The sequence below is a fragment of the Perissodus microlepis genome, chromosome 10 (assembly GCF_051167445.1).
Source record: "Perissodus microlepis isolate ML-2025 ecotype Zambia chromosome 10, ASM5116744v1, whole genome shotgun sequence".
NCBI classification, from domain to species: Eukaryota; Metazoa; Chordata; class Actinopteri; order Cichliformes; family Cichlidae; genus Perissodus; species Perissodus microlepis.
Window position 1 is genome coordinate 18,524,490 of NC_140470.1, and position 26,025 is coordinate 18,550,514.

Here is a 26,025-nt window from a genome sequence, read left to right on the forward strand (position 1 = left end):
CACATGTGTGCCCTCGTGTGGTAGCTGAAGATTACACAGGTGGGAGTGATGGAACAACAGCCGTTATGTATATAAGACCTGTGGGTGTCTTGATAAATGTTTGCTTTAAAAAAGAAAATTGGCAAACTGATGAGTCAGGTAAATCAGTTATCATAAACAACATAAATTGGAAATCTCTAGGACGGGTAAAAAGATGTAATGTCCATAATCCTTAGACACCCCCAGAAGACAGTCTACATAGTTATAGACTTAATGTGGTATAACTTTAAATTTGTGGTGTAAATGGAAATTCAGCTACTGCACTTTTAAGTAGCAACGGTGTAAAATGAGTGCCCGGGAGGGGGGTGCTTCCTGGTAGTCACTGCCACATGACCACAAGCATCTGTTTGTGCATGTATCTCTGGGAAACATGAGGGCAGATGCTTCTTCAGTGCATCTCTACACAAGAACAAACATCTCAAATATGTTCAGTTCTAGTTTGAACAAACCCAAATGCGTCATTACACTCTGAGTGGTGGGTGAAGAGAGAGAGGGGGGGGGGGGGGGGTGTGTGTGATAGATTGATTGATTGATTTATCTGCGCATCATAGGCTGCGAGTTCTGCAGCCTATCCATCTGTATCAGTGTACTTCTGCGCCTGGATACAGACCACACAGGCAGGACCTGATTCCCATCATCATGACAACAGGGATGCCAAGCAACCAATCATAGCCCTTCGAGTTCTGCTCTGGAAGCTGATTGGCTTCCCAGCCTGCAGCCTGTTGTGGAATGTCCATCTTTAACCTCTCTGCTGCCAAGCACATCGCATATACATCCTATATCGCAGTACGGAGTACTGCTGCATGTGTGAGCTTCCTCTGAATTATTGGTAAAGCTTTGTGTACGCCACAGCTGGAACATCTGAATGACATCCATTGTTTTTTGGCAGCGTAAACAAAAACCCACGCGTGTGCTGCTCCCCTGATGTAAACACAGCATGACTGATCATCTGTCATCTGCACGAACCTGCTTCGTATTTTATTCCAGGTCGACCCGGAGTATTCCGTAAATCTCACAGAGCACAAACTGGGGAGGAGGGAAATCTTGTAGTTACACAATAATGTCATTATAATAGACTATGCACAATTTCTCCATAGCTGTATGCTAGAATTAAGTCCTCGTAAATAAACTCTACTCTTTCCATTTTTCCACGGACGTGGTCTGTTGTCCACAGACAAACAAATGTTAAACAATTACTATATATATATATATATATATATATATATATAGCTACACAGCTATACAGCTCAGTGTCTGAAAGTGCATAAGGCCGAACAAATCGCGGGGAAGGGAATGTTGACAGTCATTATGTGTATTACTTTCTCCATCCACACACACCTCTGTGTTTGGAGTTGTTGGATGGCATAGCAAACTGTAGGGAGGGAGAGAGGGGGCAACATTTAGCCCGCGGGGTGCAGCAGGACAACCTCGGCGAGTCCCCCACCCCCCCACCTCCAAAACTGTCACACGTGTACTCTCGCTTCAGTTAAAGCTGGCTCCTGAGCCGCTCCGACTCCTGTTTGTTTCATTAGCTCCTCGGTTCCTTCACGGTGGAAGGGAGGTGATTCTCTCCGCCGCCATTTTTGGGGAACTGCTTATTCGTAAAGAAACTTTGCTAGCTGCTTCCTAACGTTAGCAGCTAGCTGGTTGGCCAGTACCCTGCCTGCCTTCCCTGCAGCTCGTTGTGACAGTTTAAGCTTGGCAGTCAGTCGTTATCCAGCTCAGCTCTTTGCTTCGCTTTCATATAAATATTTATTATTTTCACTTGCTGACGAAAATCGGTTATTGCTAAGGAGAATAATCGGGCTGGGCAGAATGACCGTCTGTATTTGGGTAGGGCAATTATGCGGTTAGATTAGCGAATTAGCATTGCTAACTTATCGGCTAGCGAATTCCGCACTCTGATTTGCCCGGATTGCTTTGCCTGCCCGTGATTTAGCCACAGACACCTTGCCCTGCTCTGTTTCCGAGTAACCGGATTAAGCAGCCGTTCATACCCCCACTTCATCTCAACCTGTGTGGATTCATTTTTCTTTTCTTGACAAGGTGAGTTGATAACCAACTTTAGCGTTCTGCTAACGTTTACTCTGTGTGTGTTGATTTGTTCTCCCAACGCTATATACTGCAACGGAGCTTAATTTCAATATATCTTAGCTTACGAGTTAGCCAGCCAAATAGGATGCTATTTTCCAGCTAACCAAAAGTTGCTGTCACAACTTCTACAGTGTGTCACATCAACAGATTTTTTTTAGTCCGCTTATTGGGCAAGTTGAGTGACCCATTGTTAGTATGAAGACAGTATGTTTTTAATGGCGACGTGACATGTCTCTAATTGATCCAAATGTACAAGGGGAAATGCTGGGGAGCTAAATCGAGAGTTGTTATCATGGTAGTAAAAGGATGGGCACAGATTGCTTTACCTAAGCAGCGTTAGCTAGCTGCTTTAGCATGCTAATCCGCTTTATGCAACTATGGTTGAAAGCAGTGCCACTCCCTCGTTTTGTTTTTGTCCACTGTGGCTGTACGGCAACACTGAGTGAAACTCGCCTCTGAGGAGAGGAGGGTGTCTGCTTGACAAGTTTGTTTACCTCTAAGGGACATCGTACTGTCTGAAAAGCTATGCAGTGTGGCAGTAGGTGACATTGGTCCAGGCTCATCCTATGTATGTCGCACGTAAGTTGCTTTCACTGGCTTTGTGTTTACAAGCGGCGTTGGCCAGCAGAGTCTGACAAATCATCGTTGCCGTGTGCGAGAACGGGTAGCGCTCACGTCGGTCGGCGGCTGGTGGTTTTTTTTTTTTTTTTTTTTTTTTTTTTTTGTGCATTGACGTGAATCGCATTCTTCAGTTTTCAGTGTTGATATTGCGTAACAGTGGATATTACTCGGCAAGCTTCCCTTCTGCCTGGCTTATCTGCGTCTTTGTCGCCTAACTTATGCATTACACAGACGACCAGCCGCACACGGAGGCAACACGGCACTGAATGTGGTTCAGTAACGCCAGAGTTGTGGCACCAAGTTCATCATGCATCCAAGGCGTTGCGCTTCGTTTGGGGTGATTTCTCAAATGTCCCAGGCTTGGTGGCTGACATGCCTTCTCTAGATGTTTGTGTGCAATGTAGCAGGGCTTTCTCTGCTACTCACTGATCACTAATTTTTCTGGCAGGCTGCCTGTCTGTCTGCTTTCCAGGTTCATTATAACTTGGTCTCATCTGATCACCTGCCAGTTGTTCATTTACATGTCTGCATGACTGTCAGAACAACAGTGCGTTCACACTGTCAAGCTACAAACCAGTGAGTGGTGCCCAGTGTCTTGATTGCTGGAGAAGCCCTTAAAAAGTTGTTGCCAGTGTTATATCAGGAATATGAGCAAACTGCATAATGGATTTAAGCGCCCTCAGGAAAACTGGATTAGACACCAGAGCAAAGCCTGCAGTGGTTGCTCAAGTTGAGATCAAAGGCAGCCAGTAGTAGTCTTGCCTTATTGTAGTGAATAATATATAATACGCTTTCACATGTAATACCATGAACCTTACTTAGCTTATTGATTGTACAGTGCCTTATTATTGTATTTAATCTTTTTTTAGCTGGTATAAGTGAGGGCTACTCACATGATAGTGATCCTCAGGTTCCATTTGTGGTGTTCAACATTCAGTAGTATGGTAGAGAGGGGAAAAAATGATATGATCGTGGAGATGTAAACCGTAGCACCTATACCTTTTTAAAAAATATATATTACATCTTTGTGCATCATGGGTGTGTTTTAAAAAATCTTTTGACATCAGAGATGGTCAGTGACACAGATAATAAGACTCATTTTTTAATGAGATTCTTTTTTCCATAATAAGGAGAAATAAGGGGAGACGTCTGTAATTGAGGGTGGTTGCTTAACACTTGGAGACCAACAACATATTTGATGAGTCAGAGTGAGAGCAAGAAGTCGGGGGTAGGGAGGCACATTTATTTTATTGTTTTCAGGTGATCAACTGAGGATACAAACTTTAAAATGAGACAAAAATGTCTCAAGATTGACATTGTGCATCCTGTATCTTAAAACCAATCATAATCTTTAAGTTCACTCTCAGATTTTGCTAATTATTTTGATTACAATTAACTGAAGGTTTAAAGAGTCTATTTGACCATGTTTTAAGTAAGGGATGTGAATGAAGAAGTAGTTTGTACTATGGAAGTGTATACCTTAGAGCTTATCAGCTCTTCATATTAGGGCTAGCATGTTTTTCTGACATTTGTGCAATGCACAGCAATGACGTTAAACTTCTAGCAGTTGAGCTTTTGTACACCTTTTGAGTCACACGCAAGCCCATTTTTCCTGCTCGGGTTGTATGCTTTTTCAGACTCCAAAAATACACCTGTTCTGTTGTTGATAACCCATTGAGACCTGCTTTTATTTCAGCACAGTAAATGGATCAGGAATCAGATGAATTTAAGATGTGACCTGTAGATTAGGTAGCAATCTAATGTTATCAGAACTCATGCATATTCTCAAATCCAAAATGTCCTTAGACCAAGCAGCCCATCCGGTTTGACGAACCACATCCACTGAGACGTATGAGCATTTTGGTGTGTGGATGCCCGTATTTGCTGTTAAAGGGGCCATTTTAAATGCATTTGTTTTCCCTTCTCTTGTTCAGAGTAACTGTGGCATGTCGTTGACGCTCCTGACACTTGTCGCAACTGGAGGGGTGCAAATAGAGCTTTGTGATAGAAACTGGATGGTTCAGTCTTCTTAGCGTTTGGTCACTGCGTCTCTCCTCTCCATCACCAGCTTTGCGATTGCACGAGAAATTGAGATGTGTTGTTGACATTAGGTAGCTTAGCTAGAGAGCGTTCACTTCCTCCACTCAGTGCAAGCCACAATCTGTAATCGGTCTGGGAGGCAGGAGCTTGGACACCCCACCCTCCATCCCAGAGGGATACAAATGTTGTGTGTAAGCCATTTTAATAACATCACATGCAGTTCATTAAATTAACATTTTCTCTGAACAAACAGTTATATGATGTTGCAGTGCTGTTGTTATTGTTTTTCTTTTTAATGGGGCGGCTGAGTAATTAACAAAGCATGAACTCAGTTTATTGACTGGTTCAAGCACAGATGAGTTACACATGACAGATTTAATTTTTCATTTTTAAAATTAGTACCTCACTGGGCCTGACTGGGGTTGTTTATGAGCTGTAACTACAATCATGCTTCTCTTTTGGGCTTGAGAAGATTTTAATTATTGTGTGTTAATTAAGCGTGTGTTTTGAGAATGTTCTAAGAAATGAATAAGGAGGAGTTCACTAGGACCAGTTACATCAGGCTGATACATGATCACGTCATGAGATGTATCAACTAAGTGCATTCCTATTTTGAATTATTTAACAGTACAGCATAAAGCATCTTCTAGGCACCATTTGTATGAATATGTGTGTATATATAACAAACATAACGAAACTATTAAATTCCCGCAGTTCTGTTGAGGGGGGGAAGCATATCCATAGGTGATCATAGGTATTCTGGTTAATAACTCCAGTCAAGTACAGTAGGCAGTGAGGGGGTGTAATCGCCCAAAAATAACTAAACACAAGCATGTGGGTGTAACATGGATGTGTTGAGGAACTAAGGAAGAGTAATCGCTCCAACAGTATGTTTAGTGTGGTGGCTGCCAGAACATGTGGAGCAATGTTAACCTTCATACTTAATCTGGTATTACATTTTGTATTAAAAGCCATTATTGGTGTAATTGCAGCTTGCCAAATAAGACTATGAATCATCCACTTTCAAGAATAAAAAAAGGTTAATTGGAGTCTAATTAATAACAGTAATTAAAATGTGTTATGTTGTAGTAATGGATGTTTTAGGATGGGTTTCAATTGGCTTTTATTAAAATTCTTTGGAACATCCTGTACATATTTTTCTCTGCTGTTGGTGAGCTGTCTGGCCACAGCATTGCTCCACTGTAGCTAATCCTGTGGAGCTGAGAGAAATTCACTATGGAATCAATAACTTATTTGATTATTTATTATCCTTCTCCATTTCTCTCTCTCGCTCTCTCTCTCTCCCCCCGCTTCTCAATCACACCCATTGCTACTCAGGTTTGTGTATTGCTTGCGTCTTCATTAGGCATCATGTTGATTTTTACAGTGCAGAGGAAATCAATTCGCATAACTCTTCAAGAGAGAATCCATTTTCTCAAGCAGTAAAGCAGAACAGTGTCCAGCACTTCTCCTCTTAATAATTGCATGTGCTTACACACATCTAGCAATGCAGCTCAGATTTTTCCAGATTTAGTCATGTTACAGCGTTCAGTGCTTGATTCGCACTTCTCTGCAGTGTTATTTAAATTAGAATTAATCTTTGCTCCTTTTGTTTCTGTATTTCCCCTATAATGCTAAAATATATACATATATAGGCTCCTGCCTACGATAGCCGTAATGCTCCGACAATCCATCAAGCAGTGCGGGTTTGTAGCTTAGCAAAGTCGTACTAAAACATTTGACAGATTTACGAGCGCCGTGTACAACATAAAATCGTTTCGAGGTCAGTAAACACAACCAGAATTCATATATAAGGCACACGGGATTATAAGGGGCACTGTTGATTTTCAGAAAAATCAAAGGATTGATTTTAAGTGTGCTGTATTTTCCAAAAAACATGGTAATAACGACGGCCTGCTAGCATGTTCTACCAAAAATAGTGCTTTGTTGTTTATCTGACGGACGAAAGCTAAACCAGTTCCACACCACTGAAGTTGCAGCATTTTTACAAACCAATTCTGGTTCATCCGTTTCATTCAACGATCCGCTTTCGCCCTCCTCATTCTCCGTTGCCACCATGCTTTTTCCGCCATGTGCGTATGAAAACAAAGGAACTGCGCATGTGCCTTTTACCCATATTCTATCGCGATATTTCATTTTCTTATCGTTGCCCAACATTATACCGGTATAGAGATTGAAAATGTGATGTCATTCAGGGGTAAAACCGCAAAGGATTCTGGGAACCCGTGGCAAGAGGTACTAGCGCACGCAGGCTTTCAATTGAAATCAGTTACACAGCGATAAAAAGAAACACAAAAAATGGCAAGAAGCTGTTGTATTATTAACAGCAATAGCCGTTCGCATGACAGCCACGGGAAGCCGACGGGTAAAGAGATCGGTTGTTATCGGATTACGTTGTTGAAGAGAAATTGTTCGAGCCATGTTTCCGAAGTAAAAAGAGGCGACGGATGGCCTGGATTGCAGCCATTCAAAGACCAAATATAACGTCCCAGAACACTCCAGCTCACATGTTAGTCTGCTCCAAACATTCCCACAAAGGTCAGTGTTTTGTAGTAGTTAATACGTCATTTTCCATAACATAATTGGTGATATAGGTTACAAGCAAGTCTGGCGCTGAACAGAAATTGTCGCGCTATGCTCCTTTGTTTATTGTGCATAAATAGTGAATTGTCCTGACACAATATTGTGTTTCGCTTCTGTTATTACCATGGTACATTGACAAAAACATATACTTTTATTCACAGGATAAAACAGTTGTTTTGTATCAGTAATTGTCCAGTACGATTACCGCATACAATATTATTGTCACTGCTACATTTATGTAATGCCTACCAGAAATTATTTCCACTACTAATTAATTACCATTGAGCTCAAAGGTCCTATTAATAAACGGTTAACGAATGTGTATTTATGAAGACGATTTGTGAGACTGGTAAACTTACCTTTGTTCGTACGATGGTCTTTCGTTCTACACGGTGCATTTCAAGGTCCTGTACCATCTGTCGGTAAACTGTACCCGGGCTTGTGTATATGTATGTACTCACTCCAAGAACCGTATAATTATAAATATGAGCGTGGTGAAAGTTAGGCAGCACGCTAATGTTTTTTGTCCACTCTGTGTGCATGTAAGGGTCTAACCCTTTCACTGCTTTGATTGTTTCCTCGTATCTTTTCTTTGCCTTTTCGTCGAGTCTGTCTTTGTACGGACCGGCATTGTTCTCCTTCGTTTTGTACATAACTTTTTTGGGGGGCAAAGAAAAACCAAGAAGGTATTGGAACGGGAGAATGAACGTTTTGCGGTTCTGCAAATGCTTGCATTTGATGCGGTACTTGGATTGTTTTGCCACGGGTTCCCGGCATGCAATGCGCGAAAGTCACGTGGTCTGTCAATCTCTATTACCGTGAACGGTATGATATGGCCCAGCCCTAATTGCAATTAACCATTTTAACTGCTGTTTTTTAAGTTATGCTTCATTACACTAACAGAAAGCCTACATCTTTTACATTTTAAAGTGTAATAATTATGTGAATAGAAAAGCATCTAGCATGAGAGGGAAAAAATTACCATTGTAATAAATGACCACTGCAAAACACTATTGAGAAATTATGTAGTTACCTTTGTATTACCTTTTGGTTACCATTCTAACTGCTAGACGGTATACCAGATGTACCAGTTTTAACTTCCTGGATGGCACACATTTTCTAAATACCACCATGACGGTGAATAGTCAAAAGTTGTAGCTTTAAAGGTTCCACTGAGACAGTGATTGCATTAACTGGCCATACTTATCAGGTACAGTTCTAATGCGGTTAAAAAATATATAATTCCTTTACACTGAATTATATTTAACATGGACAATTTAAGTAATTACAATGTATATAGTTTGGAAAACTAGTAACTGCACATTTACCAAATAACACCGCTAAAGCCTTAATCACACAGGTCTAGACGCCAGTTGTTGTGTATTAATGTGTAATATGTATTCCCTGGTTGGTTATTGAGTTATTGATTCGTGATTGCTTTGCTGTGGCCTTCTGTAGTTTACATGGAAGATACCAACATGTCTGCGAACACCATGTATTCTAGGTGCACTTGAAAAAAGGGTGACATGTCTGCAAACACTTGGAAAATACTCGCCAGGTGGGAGTGAGACTAAAAGGCACAACACAAACCAGAAACAGAAAACGTTTGCCTTCAAAGTTAAAGTTGTGCCTTACCAATAGAACCAAGAAATTATACTTTGAAGGAGAATCTTTTCCATTTTTTATCTCACCTTTCACACTATTGCTCGGTGAATAGTTTCCAAATGTTTCCAAACAAGATGGCATCTTCCATATAAATTACTGATGACCACAGCAACTTGCTAGTGACCAGAGCAATGTAAAGCAATTTTCAGTACAGGACCGTATACCTCTCTGTCATCAATTTCATGCTAGCAAATGCCAGCAACCTTCAGCAACCACTGACCATCCGGTTCCAGAAACCATACTTTTCCCTTGTCACCAGTTGTTGCCAGTTGGTTTCAACAGATCTCTAGGGCTGTGTGAGTGAGGCCTAAAGGGTATGCTGAGTAATGCAGGGTAGTAAGTACTATCACCGAACATTAACAGCTGTGAGGGGCTCTATGGCTGCTTTCTTCAGTACAGTAAAGACAGATGGGGGATCAAAAAAAGAGTGCAGAGGTTCAGCAAAATGAGGCATCTGTGTTCATTTCTGGTCGCAATACTTCTGTGTTTGGCATTTATTGAGTATGGAGCTCAAGCAGCTCCGTCACGCACAGATGTAAGAAAACAGGTGAGGTAAAGATTAAGCTAATAGATGTTTGTTGTTTGTTTGTTTTTTTTAAACTGTTGAGAGAATAAAGTTTGTTTCTAAGCTGCCATTCAACACTACCAAATATACTCACCTATAGAAAGTGCCGCCAAGTATCACTTCTATAAGTATAGTTTGCCAAAAATGTTATTGTTATGCATCTAATAAGTTTAATAATAATTTATTTATTTTGATTAAAAAAAGAACCTAAGAGTAGATTATTTGGGTTTTTGTTGTATGTTTTTTATGTGTTATTTTTCTATATTTTTTTAATGTAATGACTAAAATGGTTTCATTCTAGTCCGTTTTAAATGTATAATTAAATATATATAAATGACTTTGTTAATATTGCTTATGTTAAATAGAAATAAAAGGCTTGTTAGCATGTAATATTGTAGCAATCTGTGAGATCAGTGTGGTGCATTTATGAGGAAGTGTAGTCACATGTCTGCTAGAAAAAGTCACAGAAAACTTTGACAGCAGACTGTTGTTAACATTTTTGGTTGTTGCTGCTGCTCTGAATGCTTTGTCAGTATACTTTGCGACGAGCTTTTAGGTTAGAGCTGATATTTTTCTTAATTTGTCAGCAACACTGGTTTGAAGCTTTTCTACTTTCACGCACAAAATCCCCAAAATCTCAGAGTACACGGTACATTTGTAATCACATCTCTAAGAGTTAACTTTAAAGTTAACATGGCTGTGCCGTCTGCTTTTTTTAATGCGGTAAAACTGCCACATGTAGATGTTGTTGTGTACATGCTACATATCGTTACTGAAAAATGTTGATGAGCTTGATTGGCAGCACATGACATGAAGATGTTATGCACTGCCTTTCATTGGAACACTAATGCATAGTTTCGCTTTTCTTTGGCAGTCCAGCACTCCTGTTGGCCCTTTGACCAACATGAGACTGGATGTCGTGTATTTTGGGAAATTCACACAAGTTCACATTAGCATCTCACACCAAGTAAAACCTTGCTGTTGAGGTTCCATGCATGATGTCAAGTATGTGCTTAAGAGTTGTCTACCATATTGCGTGTGATATAATCACTGGTTGCTATGGAACAATGTTAATTCCACAACTGGTTGGCAAGTGGTTCCTGGAGTTTGTTGGCTGTCGCTCGGTGAAATTGATTGCAAAGAAGGTGCTGCACCAAAAAAACCTTTCCATATTTGTCTTCAAATACTCCCTAACTACCAGCCAAATGAGAAATAGAGAAGGTTTAGCTTCAGAATAAAAGTTGTGCCTTAGCGCTGTAGTCAACATGTTTCAAAAGGTGCAACTTTTACTTTTGAAGGCAAACCTTCTCCATTCCCGGGTTGTGTCCCACACTCCCAAACTGAGAGCAAAGCGGCTGGCCAGTATAAGTATAAGTATAAGTCTGTCACATTGATACAATCTACAGGCAATCTCACAATATGGTAGCAACCAAAGCAATCACAAGGAGGTTTTTGCCAACTGGTTGGAGAATGCATTCTTTTTGGTAGCGACAGGTGGTTGCCAAGCAGTCACTGACAGGTGTGAATGGGGCTTGAGCACTTATTTTTCCAGCAACTGCTATCAAACTTCAACTACTTCTGCTGGCTTAGAAGTTAATGTCCCATGGATAGTGGTCACATGTATGCAAAATGTCAATACCTGTATATTAACTGTTTCGTGTATAGTTAAATTGACCCCTGTTTATTGTTGATGAAGCTTAAAAGTTTGCTTAACAGCAAAGTTTTAAGCTTATTTGCTTTTTTTCATTATGGCAGAATTAGAAAAATCTGAATCTCTATTCACTAGAATCCAATAGAATAAGACTGGTCCTCTGTTTTTCTTACTTAAGCATGTTTATATTAACAGTTTGTATTTCATTCTGTCCAAAATATTTATTGTCTTTGAGGACTCTGTTTCCCAATTCTTTTTCTTTCTTTTCTTTTTTTTAACAGTCAGCTGGATAGCTTTTTTTGTACATAATTTGAATGAGGCTTGTAAACAGTATTAATCTTGCATATGTAAATGTGTTAGTTGTGAGTCCAATGATGCAAATATTTAGCCCTATGCCAGGATTGATCAGTCAGTGCAGCTCACCCTTCATTTCTGCAGGCCAGCTCATAGCAGTGGACATGAAATCAATTCTTGTGTTGGAATATTTGTATTGTCCAGTCATCCCAGTAGTTTAAAGATCTACAGTAATTGCTGAGGCAGTGCTAGTGATGACTCAGCGGTTAAATTAGTGTCAGTAGCTGAAGGCCAAAATCACCAAGTATAATATAGTTCAGAGGTGACCTTTCTGACCAACTCGGTCTTTTGTGTTTTTCTTTTCATGAAATATAAAGCTATATTCTTGCCCTGTCACCCTGTGAGCAAACAAGCGTTTGAGAAAATATTTCATTTTTGCTTTCTTTTAGGTCAAAGTTGTGCTCAGATTTCCTTCTTTCCTCTTTGAAGGTCTTTGACTCATCTTGCTGGTATCGTCAAACTCTTGTTCCTCCTCTGCAGGATCAATGTGTTTCATCTTGTCCTTGCTAACACATCTCGCTGTCTCTATCTCATTTTTTGTCCATGCAGGCGCCCATGTACTGGTTCCTTAGGGTCATCGATTACCGCAGATGAATCTTCAGCTGCTTTGCCATAGCTCAGCAGCCAGATAGTCCCATCGCCTTTGCGTGGGTGATAAGGGACTACATTAACCAGGATGCCCTCCTCCGTAAGGGCAGGGAGCCTCAAGGATCCGGAGGTGGCTGAGCTTTTCTTCAAAGAAGATCCAGAGAAGCTTTTCTCCGACCTCCGAGAAATTGGCCATGGCAGCTTTGGCGCCGTCTACTTTGTAAGAGAACTGCATCTTTACTCTGACACAAACAAAAGACAGAGTCACTTTGGATTAGATGAGTGGTTAAAAAAAACTGTTCACTTTAAAAAGTGATAAAATCAGTTAAATAGTGTAACACTGAGCCCATAAACTCCACAGGAAAGTGTAAATATCCTCAGAGGTGTCCCTGCCTTTTGACCATTATAGAGAATGCAGGTTAAACATACTCCTGGCTTCATTTTTCAGACTCGAAAGTTACTTCCATCTTTTAAAGAGATCTTGATAAACAACATGTCAAATGCAGATAATTAATGTTACAGTGTATGTTCTGATTGCAGCATGTACCAACAGTGTCCTTCTCGTTTCCCAGGCACGGGATGTGCGCACAAACGAGGTGGTGGCAATTAAAAAGATGTCCTACAGTGGCAAACAGTCTAATGAGGTGAGAAAATTGTGGCCAGAAAATAGATCGAAAAAACACAAATTGATGCAGCAAATCATGACGCATTGATGCCAAATAGTCCAAATCCAAATATAAAAAGAACGTTATAGGTGAACATTGTGCTGTTTCTGAGCTTCCAGCAAAGTGGAATTCACTTTCTTGAATCAGTAACTTTGCTGCAGATACAGCCACCTCTGGTTCGTTAAGCCAGTCAACGATTGCCATTTAAATCTTTATTTCACCAACAGAAATGGCAGGACATCATAAAGGAGGTGAAGTTCCTCCAAAGGATCCGGCACCCCAACAGTATAGAATATAAAGGATGTTACCTCCGTGAGCACACAGCATGGGTGAGTCTAGCTTACAGGCATGCATAATCTCACGCTGCCTAGCACCGCTATTCTTAAAATTATGTCATGTTTCCAGCTGGTGATGGAGTACTGTCTTGGCTCGGCCTCTGACCTGCTAGAAGGTGAGAAGCAAACAGTTGTTTTTACTCTTCTAAATGACATGTGGATATTTGAGTGAGTTCACATAGAAGAAACATGCACATTGTTCTGGTTGTTTTCCTGCAGTTCATAAAAAACCTTTACAAGAAGTTGAGATTGCTGCCATCACACATGGTGCTCTGCAGGGGCTGGCCTACCTTCATTCCCATAATATGATCCACAGGTGAGTGAGGTCCTCCATCAACTGTTTATTTTATTTTATGATATTTTAAGTATCTTAGGAAGCAACTGTAAACACTACATCTCTCCACTTATCCACATGCTGTGATGTTCTCTCTCTCTCTCAGGGATGTGAAAGCTGGCAACATCCTGCTGACTGAGCCTGGCCAAGTCAAACTGGCAGATTTTGGCTCTGCCTCCATTGCCTCACCTGCCAACTCTTTTGTGGGAACGCCATATTGGTAAGTGAAATCTGTATGAAGTTAAAGTGTAAGCGTGCGTGTGTGTATGTTTTGCGTGCATAAACCAAAACTGAATTTATCGATTCTTTAAGTGGGTGTCTGTTAAAAGCAGCGATTGACCAGAACTGATTGTATATTTTCACATTCATACCCAATATAGTCAAATGCTTTGATACTGTAATCAGTAACAGCATATGATAAGGATTTCGACCTTGCCTTATTTACTATTAATTTACCCTATATTTATATTATGTGGCTTTTTGTCTGATCCCTTGTCCTGATTTATGTTTTTCCTTGAATTTATCCAGGATGGCCCCAGAGGTGATTCTAGCTATGGATGAAGGCCAGTATGATGGAAAGGTGGACGTCTGGTCCTTAGGGATTACCTGTATAGAATTAGGTGAGTGACAGTGTGTTTGTATGATTGAACTGACATTTATAAAGCTAATTTTCTAGTCTTGTTGAGAACTCAAAGCACTTTAACCTGCAACCCACAGTTAACCAGACATTCATACAGTGCTTTATTCTATGTGTCTTAACTTTATCTACCGCACACCCGTGGGCCAATATAGAATCAACAGTTATCTTAATTTGTTGTGTGGTGCTAGTGCTAATAGTGTACCACCACACCACCTCTATTGTATCAATAAAAATATAACAGCAGGAGAAAGTTACTTTTACTGGAAATGAAAGATTAAGGATTTGCTCTCCCTGACAAAGTGATTGTGATGTTTTGTTGCATCAGTAGTGTTTACTGATCACAGTTGGGTATTTTTTACTTCTCATCAGTTGCGAAAGGCAGCTTTAACCCTTCACTTACTCATACCAGTCACCCTGTAATTAAATTGGTGTCTGACTGATGTCGTTCTGTTCCAGCGGAGAGGAAGCCTCCCTTGTTTAACATGAATGCAATGAGTGCCTTATACCACATAGCGCAGAATGAGAGCCCCACGTTGCAGTCCAGTGAATGGTGAGGTGTCACACATGCACTCACACAGTTTATCGTCTGTGTAGTTAAATTCAGATGTCTGCTGGGGATGTGAAACAAAGGTGTATATTTTTTGTGAATGCCAGCAGAGAGTTATTCTATCTATATCTAGTGTTTTGTAGCTGAAATAATGAGGTTTGTTTTTGATGCCCACTCTCTGTGTCGTTGTGTTTTTGACAGTCTCTCTTCTCCTCGTCTTTGTTCCAGGTCAGAAGATTTTAGAAACTTTATTGATTCTTGCCTTCAGAAAATCCCCCAGGACCGACCGCACTCTGACGACATGTTGGGTGTAAGTGTGCGCACATGTGCTGATGTACCGTACACTGCAACACAGAGACAGAGAGCAGCAGGGTCACTGTGCTAAGATGTGATACTGACGAGCCCTCTGGTGATGAAGCTCCCTGTGATGTTTGCACTCTGTTCTCTCCTCACATAAGCTTCTATTTTGATTCTTTAATCCTCCGTTTCCGGATAAACTGACAGAGACACACACAACCAAAACATGTACAGACACACACACATGCACACAGAGCTTGCTGTAATTACTATGGAGATGTGACTTCAGTGTCCATCGTTAAGTCACTGAGCAGCTGTCGCTTAGCCTGCTAATAGACTCTCTGTTGCTAATGGAAGTTGTCCTTAGGGTATGAAAACACTGCACATTGTCTTTTTGGTTTTTTTTTTTTTAATGTCAACTTCTAAAACTGTGCCTATCTCAAGATCAGCTGAAATGTGTTTTTAGCTGCTTAGTGTGGTTTTCCTGTATGTGACTTGTAGCCCAACTTAACCACCTTAAGCTGGGCATACACTGTGCGATTTATTTCAGTCGCGTTATTCAGCTTCTGCTCAAACTGCACGATTGATCGCAGGGGTGAGAAGTTCGTAGGTCATGATGCAGGGTCTCACACTATACGGCCCGATGCTGTGATGCGATCTGAGTGCTCACACTGTGCGTCCATAAAATGAAGGTTATAACAGAAAAGCTTCTCGTTACCCCACGTATACTACACGATGCACGACACACGATGAAGGCGAAACTCGGGCCGATCACCAAAACGGTCGCACGACTGAAAAATCGGCTCAAAATAAGCCAAAAATCGCACCGTGTATGCCCAGCATTCAAGTGTGTAGCAAATGCCTTTTAATCTTATGAGGAAATGCGTGACTTTATCTACCTGGGTATTATTCTTAGCTATCATAACTGTCATAGCTTCACAGACAGTCGTCTGGATGACCTGCTCTTGTGCACATTTCTTCCCCTTATGGGGTTTCTGGTAAGCAGGCACATGGTAGGAAGAGTCATTGTCAAAATGTAATAGTAGCTTATGCGCTGACATTTTAACTATTGTGGCACTCATTCTGGGATTTTAATGTTATATATTAAGGGTTAACTTTTATCTCTGACTAGCTAATATAACACATGTTCCTTTTGAGGATCTTGGGCTTAGGGTTAGTACCAAACCACAACTGCTCAAGGGGCTTTATATTTTAAGGTAAAGACCCTACAATGAATACAGAGAGAATCCCAACAATCAGACGCCCCCCTATGAGCAAGCACTTGGCAACAGTGGGAAGGAAAAACTTCCTTTAACCTCCTAAGACCCGAACTCTTTCGTGGCATTCTTAGTTTCTTTTTGCTATTTGGGCTGATTGGGACCTGATGAATGTAAAAACAAAGAATTACCAGATTTTTTTTTTTTTTTTTTTTACCTGATTTTTGTTTCTGAGAAAAATGAGATCCACATATTAGGACATTTGTTTTAAATTTTGATAGAACAGTGGCAGTATAACGTCCTCGTAAGTGGATATCAGGCCCCTGTAGAGCAAAATTTTGTATTTTGGTCTAGACAACCCAAAATGTGATGTCCAAGAGGGGAGAGAGACAAGACAGAAGACGCACTGTGGAAGAGAGCCAGAGATTAATAATAACTAGTATTAGTAACTGGAAAGTATTAAGGTATTAAGCTGCACCTCTTGACCTCTGAATTCAGGTGTTTTCAGTGTTGTTGTCACAGGTGTATAATAATCAAGCGCCTAGCCCTCTGCTTTTACAGAGGATGCAAGTTAAGTTCCAGCAGTTTTATTTGTAAAATTACTTCCCTCCTAGATAATCCACAGTCTGTAAGTAGTATTAGTGCAGTGTTGAAGTGTTTGGGAACTGTGTGCTGGGAGCTTCATGGCATGGGTTTCCATGACAGAGCAGTTCGTGTAGGTGTTTCTTTTGTTTGCAGATACTGTAACTTATTATTATACGCTAACTTGCAAATTTCATCTAATGTTATGAGACTGCAGTGTAAAAATCCAAGCTTCACTTGTGTTTCAGTTTCTGACGTGTAAATATATTTGATCAGTCAAGAAAAGACTCTTCACACATGCAGCTTATTTTCCCCTGTTTTTTGCCTGAAAACAATTAATTTGTGTCATTGTCAGACAAAGAATATACATATTAATATTCAGGCATAAACACACACCAATGGGATCATCACTCTTAGATTGACACTAATCAATCAATGCCTGAGCACCTTTGTCCCCAATTTAACTGGTGTGTGGTTGCTCTTGAGTTGCTGATCCTGAAGCAGTATACCCAGGCCTGGGCTGTAAGGCTTTTGTCGGTGCAGGTCAGCATAGAGGTTAGGGGCATAGGGAGAAGGGACAGCAATGATCGGGCATAGTATGAGACAACCTTGCCTGGCGTGAGTCATCCTCCCATTAAATCCCAGGGCTATGACCTCATCACTTGCATTCAATATCTTTTGGCAGTACTGAATATCCCATCATCACATTCATAATATTTGAAATGTAATGCGAAAAAAATGACTCTCATAACCAGTAACACTATGGACTCTTTATAGGCTTGTCTTGTTAGTCTGTTTCTTTTCCTTTTCCTTTTTTTACTAAGGCTCTCTGATGTTATTCTGATGTTATTTCCCCGTCTCCTGTCACGTTACTTAGAAACCTACCAGTTAAAAATGGACATGCAAGTAACTTTCCTTTCACCGCCCCACAGCACGAGTTTCTGCAACGTGAGCGTCCAGACTCTGTGCTGATGGACCTCATTCAGAGAACCAAGGATGCCGTACGAGAGCTGGATAACCTGCAGTACCGAAAGATGAAGAAGATCCTCCTTCAGGAGGCCCACAATGGGCCCACTTCAGAAGCCCAGGATGCAGACGAGGTGTGTGGATGTTTGCTGGCTAGCATCCAAACTTGAGCGACAAGAACGGGCTTCATGTGGGCACACAAATGAATTTGCCACTTTAAAAGGGCTTTCCTCAGTAACTCTAAATGCCTTGTTTGTATGCATGTCTGTCTGCGTCTCCTGTGTCTTTCGTTCTTCCTCTTGTTCCCTCGCACGCCGTCTTTCTCTGCGCCACTCTTTCGGCTTTGTCTTCAGGACCTGGAGCCTGGTGGAGGTCGGACAGGAACGGTGAACAGCGTTGGCAGTAATCAGTCCATCCCCAGCATGTCTATCAGCGCTAGCTCCCAGAGCAGCTCTGTCAACAGCCTGAATGAAGCAGCCCAGGACAGCCGCAGTGAGCTGGACCTAATGGAAGGAGATCACACAGTCATGTCCAACAGCTCAGTCATACACCTCAAACCGGTAGGTGAAACGACTCGGACACATGCTAACAATTTAAAGGTGGATTCTTCTGATCTCAGTTTATAATAAAGCCTCACATGGCTTTGCTGGGAGCTTGGGCTCAAGTTACATCACTTCACTCTCTCAGTCCATGCATACATGTCAATGCTCCAAGTGTCTTGAATGTGCTCTGTCCACGGTTACACTGTGTAGTGTATCTTCTCAATTATTCTGTTGTCTTACCCCCCTCCAGGAGGAAGAAGAGAGTCTCTCTTTGGAACAAGCGGCCACCAGTGAGCCCACTGAGCCCCAGCCAACACCAGCTCAGGCCCCGAGGAAGCACTACCGCAACAGAGAGCACTTTGCCACTATACGCACAGCATCACTTGTAAGAACACATTTGCTTACTAAACCTTCCTTTGATTTGACAAAAGGACTGAAATATTATGTGTTATATATTTAGCAAATGTTTAAAATTCCTTGGTGGAGACTTGCGAGTAGATTTGTTTACCACTCACAAGCACAAGTGTCAAATCAGATAAGTGGAATGTCCTAGTGTAACAACAACGTTCTGATAATTCTTCTTCATCGTCATATTGTAGGTGACACGTGAGATGCAAGAACACGAGCAGGACTCGGAGCTGAGGGAGCAGATGTCAGGATACAAACGCATGAGGCGGCAACATCAGAAGCACCTAATGGCCCTGGAGAACAAGCTGAAAGGGGAAATGGATGAGCACAGGCTGAGGCTGGACAAAGAGCTGGAGAGTCAGAGGAACAACTTCACCCAGGAGATGGAGAAGCTGCTTAAAAAACACCAAGCGGCCCTGGAAAAAGACGTATGTAGACAAAGGAAACTAAAATATTAATTCAGAGGAAAAACACAGTTAATAGTCTATAGAGACAACAGCGAAATGCTCTCACATTATGATATTAAACTACATTCATGTTCGATTTAGCTGAAGACGTTTGCCAACGATGAGAAGAAGTTCCAGCAGCACATTCAGGTTCAGCAGAAGAAGGAGCTCAGCAGCTTCTTGGAGTCGCAAAAGCGGGAGTATAAACTACGCAAAGAGCAGCTCAAAGAGGTAACGCACATCCGCCTCAGCAGATAATAAATGCAGCCTGTTTATCAGACTAAATAAAGATAATTATAATTAAATTATAATTTAATATAAATAATAATTAGTAAATTTACAATATCCAGTACTGCACAAAAGTCCTGAGTCACCCCTCATTTCTTTATATTTTGCTTCCACTGAGCCAGACTTGTAATTTATTAATGTGGTCTGACTCAGTAGTTTTGCAGATTTTCAGTTTTTCTTTGGACATTGGCTGCTTTTTCACTCAATGTTTGTCTCAGTTTTATTGAGTTATTAGCTCACCATCTACTAATTTACAAGTGCTTTTTAAATGACTGTACCTCCGTTTGTGCAAGAGACATAATTGTAATGGGTTTGAAAAGAAGAGAAGACGAGCTTTACGAGGAGGTTGCTGCCGTATCTCATAAAGCATTCACAGGGTACTGCTGTCTGAACACAGACAGAAAAATCATGACCATGACTCCTCCACCATTTTAGGCAAGAGAGGAAATTCAAATGGTTCCTGAAAATTGAGAATTATTTTGTAATTTTCCAGCCTAAAGTCCATGTGGCCCGGATGATTAAGACATGGGTACAGTGGATCTCACCCCCATTTCCCATTTTGCTAGCAGGGTAAAAACAAAAACACATTTCACTTCAGTCGAGAACTCAAATATTTTTAATTTATTATCATCCAAGACAAAGACCGGGAACACGCTTCATTTGTTTTTGCTTGAAGGTGGGTTTAAATAGTTATTTGTGAGATGTGAATTTTGACCGGCGCAGGTTAAGGAATGCAGGGCTTCAAACGCTTTTGTGTCAAACTGAATCCCTGCATATTAAAAAAAAAAAAAAAAAAGCTAAACGACACCTGTGTGGCAGGAGCTGAGTGAGAACCAGTCAACACCCAAAAAAGAGAAGCAGGAGTGGCTGTCCAAGCAGAAAGAGAACATCCAACACTTCCAGGTGAGGATCGCTCAATATGTACCCTTCAAAGAACAAGTGAGATTTTTACTCGTCTGCCCCACAAAGCTTTATTTGCCGAGTCTCTTTGATTTATTTATTTATTTTTTGGCAGTATGAGTTCTATGGTTATTTATTACAAAACCATAATATGTTTATTTCCAGGCTGAGGAGGAGGCTAACCTGCTGAGGAGACAGAGGCAGTATCTGGAGCTGGAGTGTAGGCGGTTCAAACGCAGGATCCTCATCGCCAGACACAATGTGGAGCAGGACCTGGCCAGAGAGGTGTGGAGAGAAACAGGAGAAACAGATACCCAGCAGCACACAGTCTCACTTTATATCACAGTTTTATGATACGTATTTGAGTTTTTGTTTGTTTGTTTAGGAGCTGAACAAACGTCAAACGCAGAAGGATCTGGAGCATGCAATGCTGCTGAGGCATCACGAGTCCATGCAGGAGCTGGAGTTCAGGCATCTGGCAACAATCCAGAAGGCCCGGGCAGAGCTGATACGCACCCAGCACCAGACAGAGCTCACTAACCAGCTGGAGTACAATAAGAGGAGGGAGAGGGAGCTGAGGCGCAAGCATGTCATGGAGGTCCGGCAGCAGCCCAAAAGCCTGAAGGTACACAGAAAGATGGGCACTGTTTCTTTTTTCCTTTAACAAATCATTTACTACCAACACTTAACTGGAATTAATCTCATCTCATTCAACTTTTATTTTTCCCCTTTAGTCTAAGGAGCTTCAGATTAAGAAGCAGTTTCAGGAGACCTGCAAAACGCAGACTCGGCAGTACAAGGCCCTCAGGAACCATCTGCTCGAGACAACACCCAAGTCCGACCACAAGGCTGTCCTAAAGAGGCTGAAGGAGGAGCAGACTAGGAAGCTGGCCATCCTCGCCGAGCAGTATGACCACTCCATCAATGAAATGCTCTCCACACAGGCTGTAAGTTTCATAAAGGAAGATCTGCAACATTTATCAAACATAAGTCATTTCTGAGCAACATAGTGAAAATGTATCTATAGATTATTCAAAGCTAATTTGTTTAATATATTTGTGAAGGGCATCTTTAATGTTTTCTTAATGCATAACAGCCACAGAAGAACCCGTTTATGTAGGTCTGTTTCTTTGCTCCCTCCCTTAGCTGCGGTTGGATGAAGCTCAGGAGGCGGAGTGTCAGGTGCTGAGGATGCAGTTGCAGCAGGAGCTTGAGCTGCTCAATGCTTACCAGAGCAAAATCAAGATGCAGACAGACGCACAGCACGACAAGGAGAGAAGGGAGCTGGAGCAGAGGGTGTCTCTGCGGCGGGCTTTGCTGGAGCAGAAAGTAAGAATAGCCTTTGTCAAATGTCGGGATGTGGCTGAGTGCATGTTGGGAAGTGACAGTACTGCGGTTACCTCTGCATTTATATGTACCAATTCTCTGTAGGTGTTGCACATACAGTTTGTTTTATCTTTAGTACGCTGGGATTGTTCATACGTTTGGCCAGTAATACAAACAATGTAGTTGCCTGTTTTTTCTCCGGTATCAAATTGTGTTTATGTCCCCAGATCGAGGAGGAAATGCTTTCCCTGCAAAACGAGCGTCTGGAGCGAATCCGCTCACTGCTGGAGCGCCAGGCCCGAGAGATCGAGGCTTTTGACTCGGAGTCCATGCGACTGGGCTTCAGCAACATGGTGCTCACTAACCTGGCTTCCGATTCTCAGGGAGGCTGGGGAGGAGGAGGAGGAGGCCAGGGGGCTCAGGGGGGAGGCCACTGGCCAGGAGGAGGTGGAGGAAGCAGTCACCATAGTCATCACCAGGGGGGCTCCAGCTCACAGCAGTCCTGGGGTCACCCCATGCTGGCTGGGGGCCCACCACCCTGGAGCCTCCACCACCCTGGTGGGGGTAGTCAGAGGGGTAGCCAAGGAGGTGCGGGAGGGGTGAGGAACAGCCCGCAGGCTATGAGGAGGACGTCATCAGGGGGGAGGAGTGAACAGGGCATGAGCAGGAGCGCCAGCATCACCTCTCAGATCTCCAATGGATCCCACCTGTCATACACTTAAAATACACACGCACACACAAATTGTCTTAAAGCTAATATCTCGCTCCGAGATAACTGTACACAGACACGCATCGCGCACATACCACAGTACATCTCGCACTGCACAGGACTGAGGCTGGGTTTACCTGAGCCCAGCCGCTCTCCTGTCACCACTGCTCTACATCAGTGTACTGCTAGCAGCAGTCTGTGGAAACCCAGAAGACTTGAGACTAATAAGATATCCGAGGGCCATTTACAGTAGTGCAATAGTAGTTTTCTTGTTGTTTTTTGTTTTTTTTTACTGCAGCATACACTGCTGTGTGTGTGTTTGTTACTGCCGTATTAGTCTCTGTTGCCACAATCCCAAACTAGTGTGTTAATTTTCTATTGAGAGTGGTTTGTTTGCCATCTTCTGTTTCGCAGTATTCTGTTTTAAACCCAAGTGGGACCGATTGTGCACAAAGGTGCTAAGCTTGTCCTTCAAACCAGATTTAAACTGATGAAAAGTTAAATTAGATTATTTATGTGTAGTTGGGGGAAGACTAGAGAACGGAAGGACTGTTTCAAGCGACGCTTGACGCAGCTGAGGAAGTTAATGGACCGAGAAAGAGAGCGAAGGTCGTTGTAAGTGAATAGCTGTGGGTGTTGCTGACTGTTTAGCTGCAGTGCAGGGGGACAGTTGTGGTGACAATATTAATTCCAGCTCCAAAGCTAATCCAGCTGACTTGACGTGAGAAGTTTCAGCGAGATCATTTTCATGGAAAACAAAGCTGCGTACGTTCTGGTGCGAGTGCCATGCAGGTTTCTTGAGGACCGTGAGCCCAGCTGCCAAAGGTAAAGGTGCAGAGTTGGATTTGTCGTTATAGCTACTCATGCCAACAATACTGTGGTGTAATGAAACACATTGTGCCAGAGAAAGGCAGTTCAGTGGACATTAATGCCACGTGGCCAAGGGAGCCACTTGTCCTTCGTGTTCAGCTCCGTTATCTCAGCTCTTGGGTTTCCACAGGCCTCTGGCCTTCACTCACACCTGCCCAGTGCAAGGCCAGTCTGAAGGGCACTTGGATCCTTATTAGTCTGCAGGCCCTATGACAGAGATGGGTTTTCAGCAGCACCTAACCTCAACTTTGAACAGTTTCAAAACTGGTGTTCACTCATCACTTGTTTGCAATACAATTTCAATCTGATTTGGCACCATTTTAGTGATGCACTATGCAGTTAGAAACAACAACAACAAGAAAAGAGAAAAAAATGACACAAGCCTTTTGGCCTACCTCAAGAACACTCAAGTTAGAGCCTTGAATGTCTTGATTTGCACTTTGGCGTAGGCTTTCACCCACTCTTAATTGTTAATCGGACACATTTACACAAACATGTAGTGGTTATTCATTTTATTCGCCCAGGCAAACATTACGTAAGCCTGGTTTATAAATGCATGTGCGTTGAAAATAGCACACTTAGCCTTTGTGAGCTGAGTTGGATGTAAATTGGCAACACAGTCAGCAGCAGCAGGCAAATTTATTAATGTATAAAAACGTCCGTGAAGCTTTGGGAAGTATTATTATTCACAGTTGCCCGAAATGCCTTTTTGTTATTTCTTTGTTATTTTCTTTATTTCTTTATTTTTTTTTTTAAACCTTATAAGACCCTACAGTGAAAACAAATGAACACAGAGTGAGGAGGAGCTTCACTAGCCCTCAGCTTGGTTGGTGACTGCTGAACGTTTTTGAAGAGTGGATGGGTGGTGATGCTGGGATCTCCGCTGCCATGCCCCTGCAACCTTCCCCGGTCTGACACCCCGCTCTGTCTCACCCCTGATGACCACAATGTCACATTCTGACCACCGATCTTGTCCCCCAGCATCCCTCCGCCTACGTTTCCTCCCCTCTGGAGCCTCCTTTTTGTTTTGTTTTTTTTGGTCTTCGCTCCTTCGCTCCCCTCCTTGATCTTTGTGGAAAGAGCTCTCTCAAGTAAAACAAAAGAAGAAAGAAATATATATAAATGTTATAAATCTATAAAGAAGGATTATAGAGATGTAAAGCTAAAGGTGGAAAGTGTTATTGTGAAACAGAGTTTATGCATTATATGTTGCTGCAGAGGTGGAATGTACAGGAAAAGCGTGTTAATATTGTATATTTTGAATCGGAACATGTGGAGATCGAATCGACAAATCAAAGACGAGTTAACTTGCGATGCAGGCACAGCGGTGCGTGGCTTTAGAGCGGCGGCAGTTGAACGATGGATCGATTCGCGGCTGCTGAGTTTTTCACTGTCTTATTTGCAGCTGCGAGTTCTCGAACTTGTTACAGATATGCTGTTGTGAATGATAACAACACAACTGTAGGTCAGATTGCCTCGAGTAAACGGCAACATTTTGTTTTGTAGTGTATGAGGATGATTTTGCACATAATTTGAAAACTAGTTAGGTGGAGCCTTTGCTTGAGCACTGGCTATGTGTTACTGACATTGTACCCCATAGTGAAGACTCAGCCTCTCTGCTTCATATCTTGGTGGTTTTTAAAAGACTTAGAGCTAAAGTAAAGGTTATAACATGAGGGGGAAAAGTCTTTTTGAAGATTTATTTAAGGAAAAAAAAAAGAAGTGTTAAAATCTGAAATGGCTAAAATAGTTTCCAGATTCTTGCTGTAGACAGTAAACATTTTTGAAAAGCAGTACTCTAGGTCTTGTAGGGTCTGATCTGTGCACCAAGAGCCCTGTTTGTTTATGGTTCGACACAAACCATTTTCACACTGCACTTAATGATTTGCCTTTGGTGTGTGGGGGGGAAAAGTACCAACCTGTACTCAATAGTTTGAATCTCTTTTTTGGCTCAGAAACAAAGCGCCAGTATGCCATTGTACCAACTTTCCCCCCAGGTCTTTAGTGTTTTTATGCCAGAAGGGGTGTTTTTAATTTCCAGATGATGTCTGCAGAGGGCCAAACGAGTGGTGGACTTTTAGACCTTCTCTTGTGTTTACTAGAACTCCCAGGTGTTTTGCGAGGCAGTCTACCTTTAGACCTCGGTCACTCTGAACTGGATCAGTTGCACTGATTGCACAAGTGACTGACCAGATTAAAGAGTCTACTGTGATTCACCCCCCCAACTCTCAGTGTTGGGGTTGGGGGAGGAGGTGACTGCTATTGCTGAAAGTAGGTGGGAGGCAGGCTTATGTCTCTGTACAGTCTGTTTTATCAGTATTCCTTTTATCTCCTGTCATTTGGTGGATCTTGCTGTTTTATTCTCCCTGGTCCAGAGATCTGTATTAAACTGTATTAAATGTATAGATTGTGCAGAAAGCTGAATGTTGCATAGCAGAAGAGAAAAGATATTCCTTACAGATGACAAAGTAAAATGTATAAATGAAACTCAAAGGCAAAGTTTAGGGGATAAATGTAATATTTTGTTTGTAATTACTATTTTTTGTTGGAAGAGGGCTACTGGATAAAGAATCATCTGTAATAAAATAATTTTAATATTTCTTTGTCCTGTGGTGTCTTGTATGAAATAGGAAATACAGTCATGTATGGATATGAAATGGAAAAAGTGTAACTGTTTTATTTTAAGATCTACGGAGACCCCGATAGAGAATTTTATCCCGCTTAACGTTTCT

General features: G+C 41.8%; 1 protein-coding gene across 1 annotated transcript; it reads left to right on the plus strand.

Moving 5' to 3' along the window:
- Positions 1–1,407: 1,407 nt before the first annotated feature.
- LOC146379252 (serine/threonine-protein kinase TAO1-like) lies at positions 1,408–25,893 on the plus strand. The gene is made up of 21 exons (XM_084940452.1): positions 1,408–2,085; positions 12,183–12,441; positions 12,794–12,865; positions 13,114–13,215; positions 13,292–13,337; positions 13,441–13,537; positions 13,662–13,775; positions 14,084–14,175; positions 14,652–14,745; positions 14,971–15,052; positions 17,771–17,938; positions 18,158–18,364; positions 18,597–18,731; positions 18,946–19,182; positions 19,303–19,431; positions 20,308–20,391; positions 20,554–20,673; positions 20,774–21,013; positions 21,123–21,335; positions 21,535–21,717; positions 21,942–25,893. The coding sequence occupies exons 2-21, from the start codon at positions 12,310–12,312 to the stop codon at positions 22,434–22,436; spliced, it is 3,042 nt and encodes a 1,013-aa protein (XP_084796578.1). The 5' UTR covers positions 1,408–2,085; positions 12,183–12,309; the 3' UTR covers positions 22,437–25,893.
- The last annotated feature ends 132 nt before the right edge of the window (positions 25,894–26,025 follow it).

What these genes read in the sequence shown, in the direction of transcription:
- LOC146379252 (XM_084940452.1), top strand. Translation starts at nt 12,310, where the DNA reads ATGCCCTCCTCCGTAAGGGCAGGGAGCCTCAAGGATCCGGAGGTGGCT. An exon ending in TTTGTGGGAACGCCATATTG is followed by an intron (nt 13,776 to 14,083) that starts GTAAGTGAAATC and finishes GAATTTATCCAG; the next exon opens with GATGGCCCCAGAGGTGATTC. An exon ending in CTATACGCACAGCATCACTT is followed by an intron (nt 18,732 to 18,945) that starts GTAAGAACACAT and finishes GTCATATTGTAG; the next exon opens with GTGACACGTGAGATGCAAGA.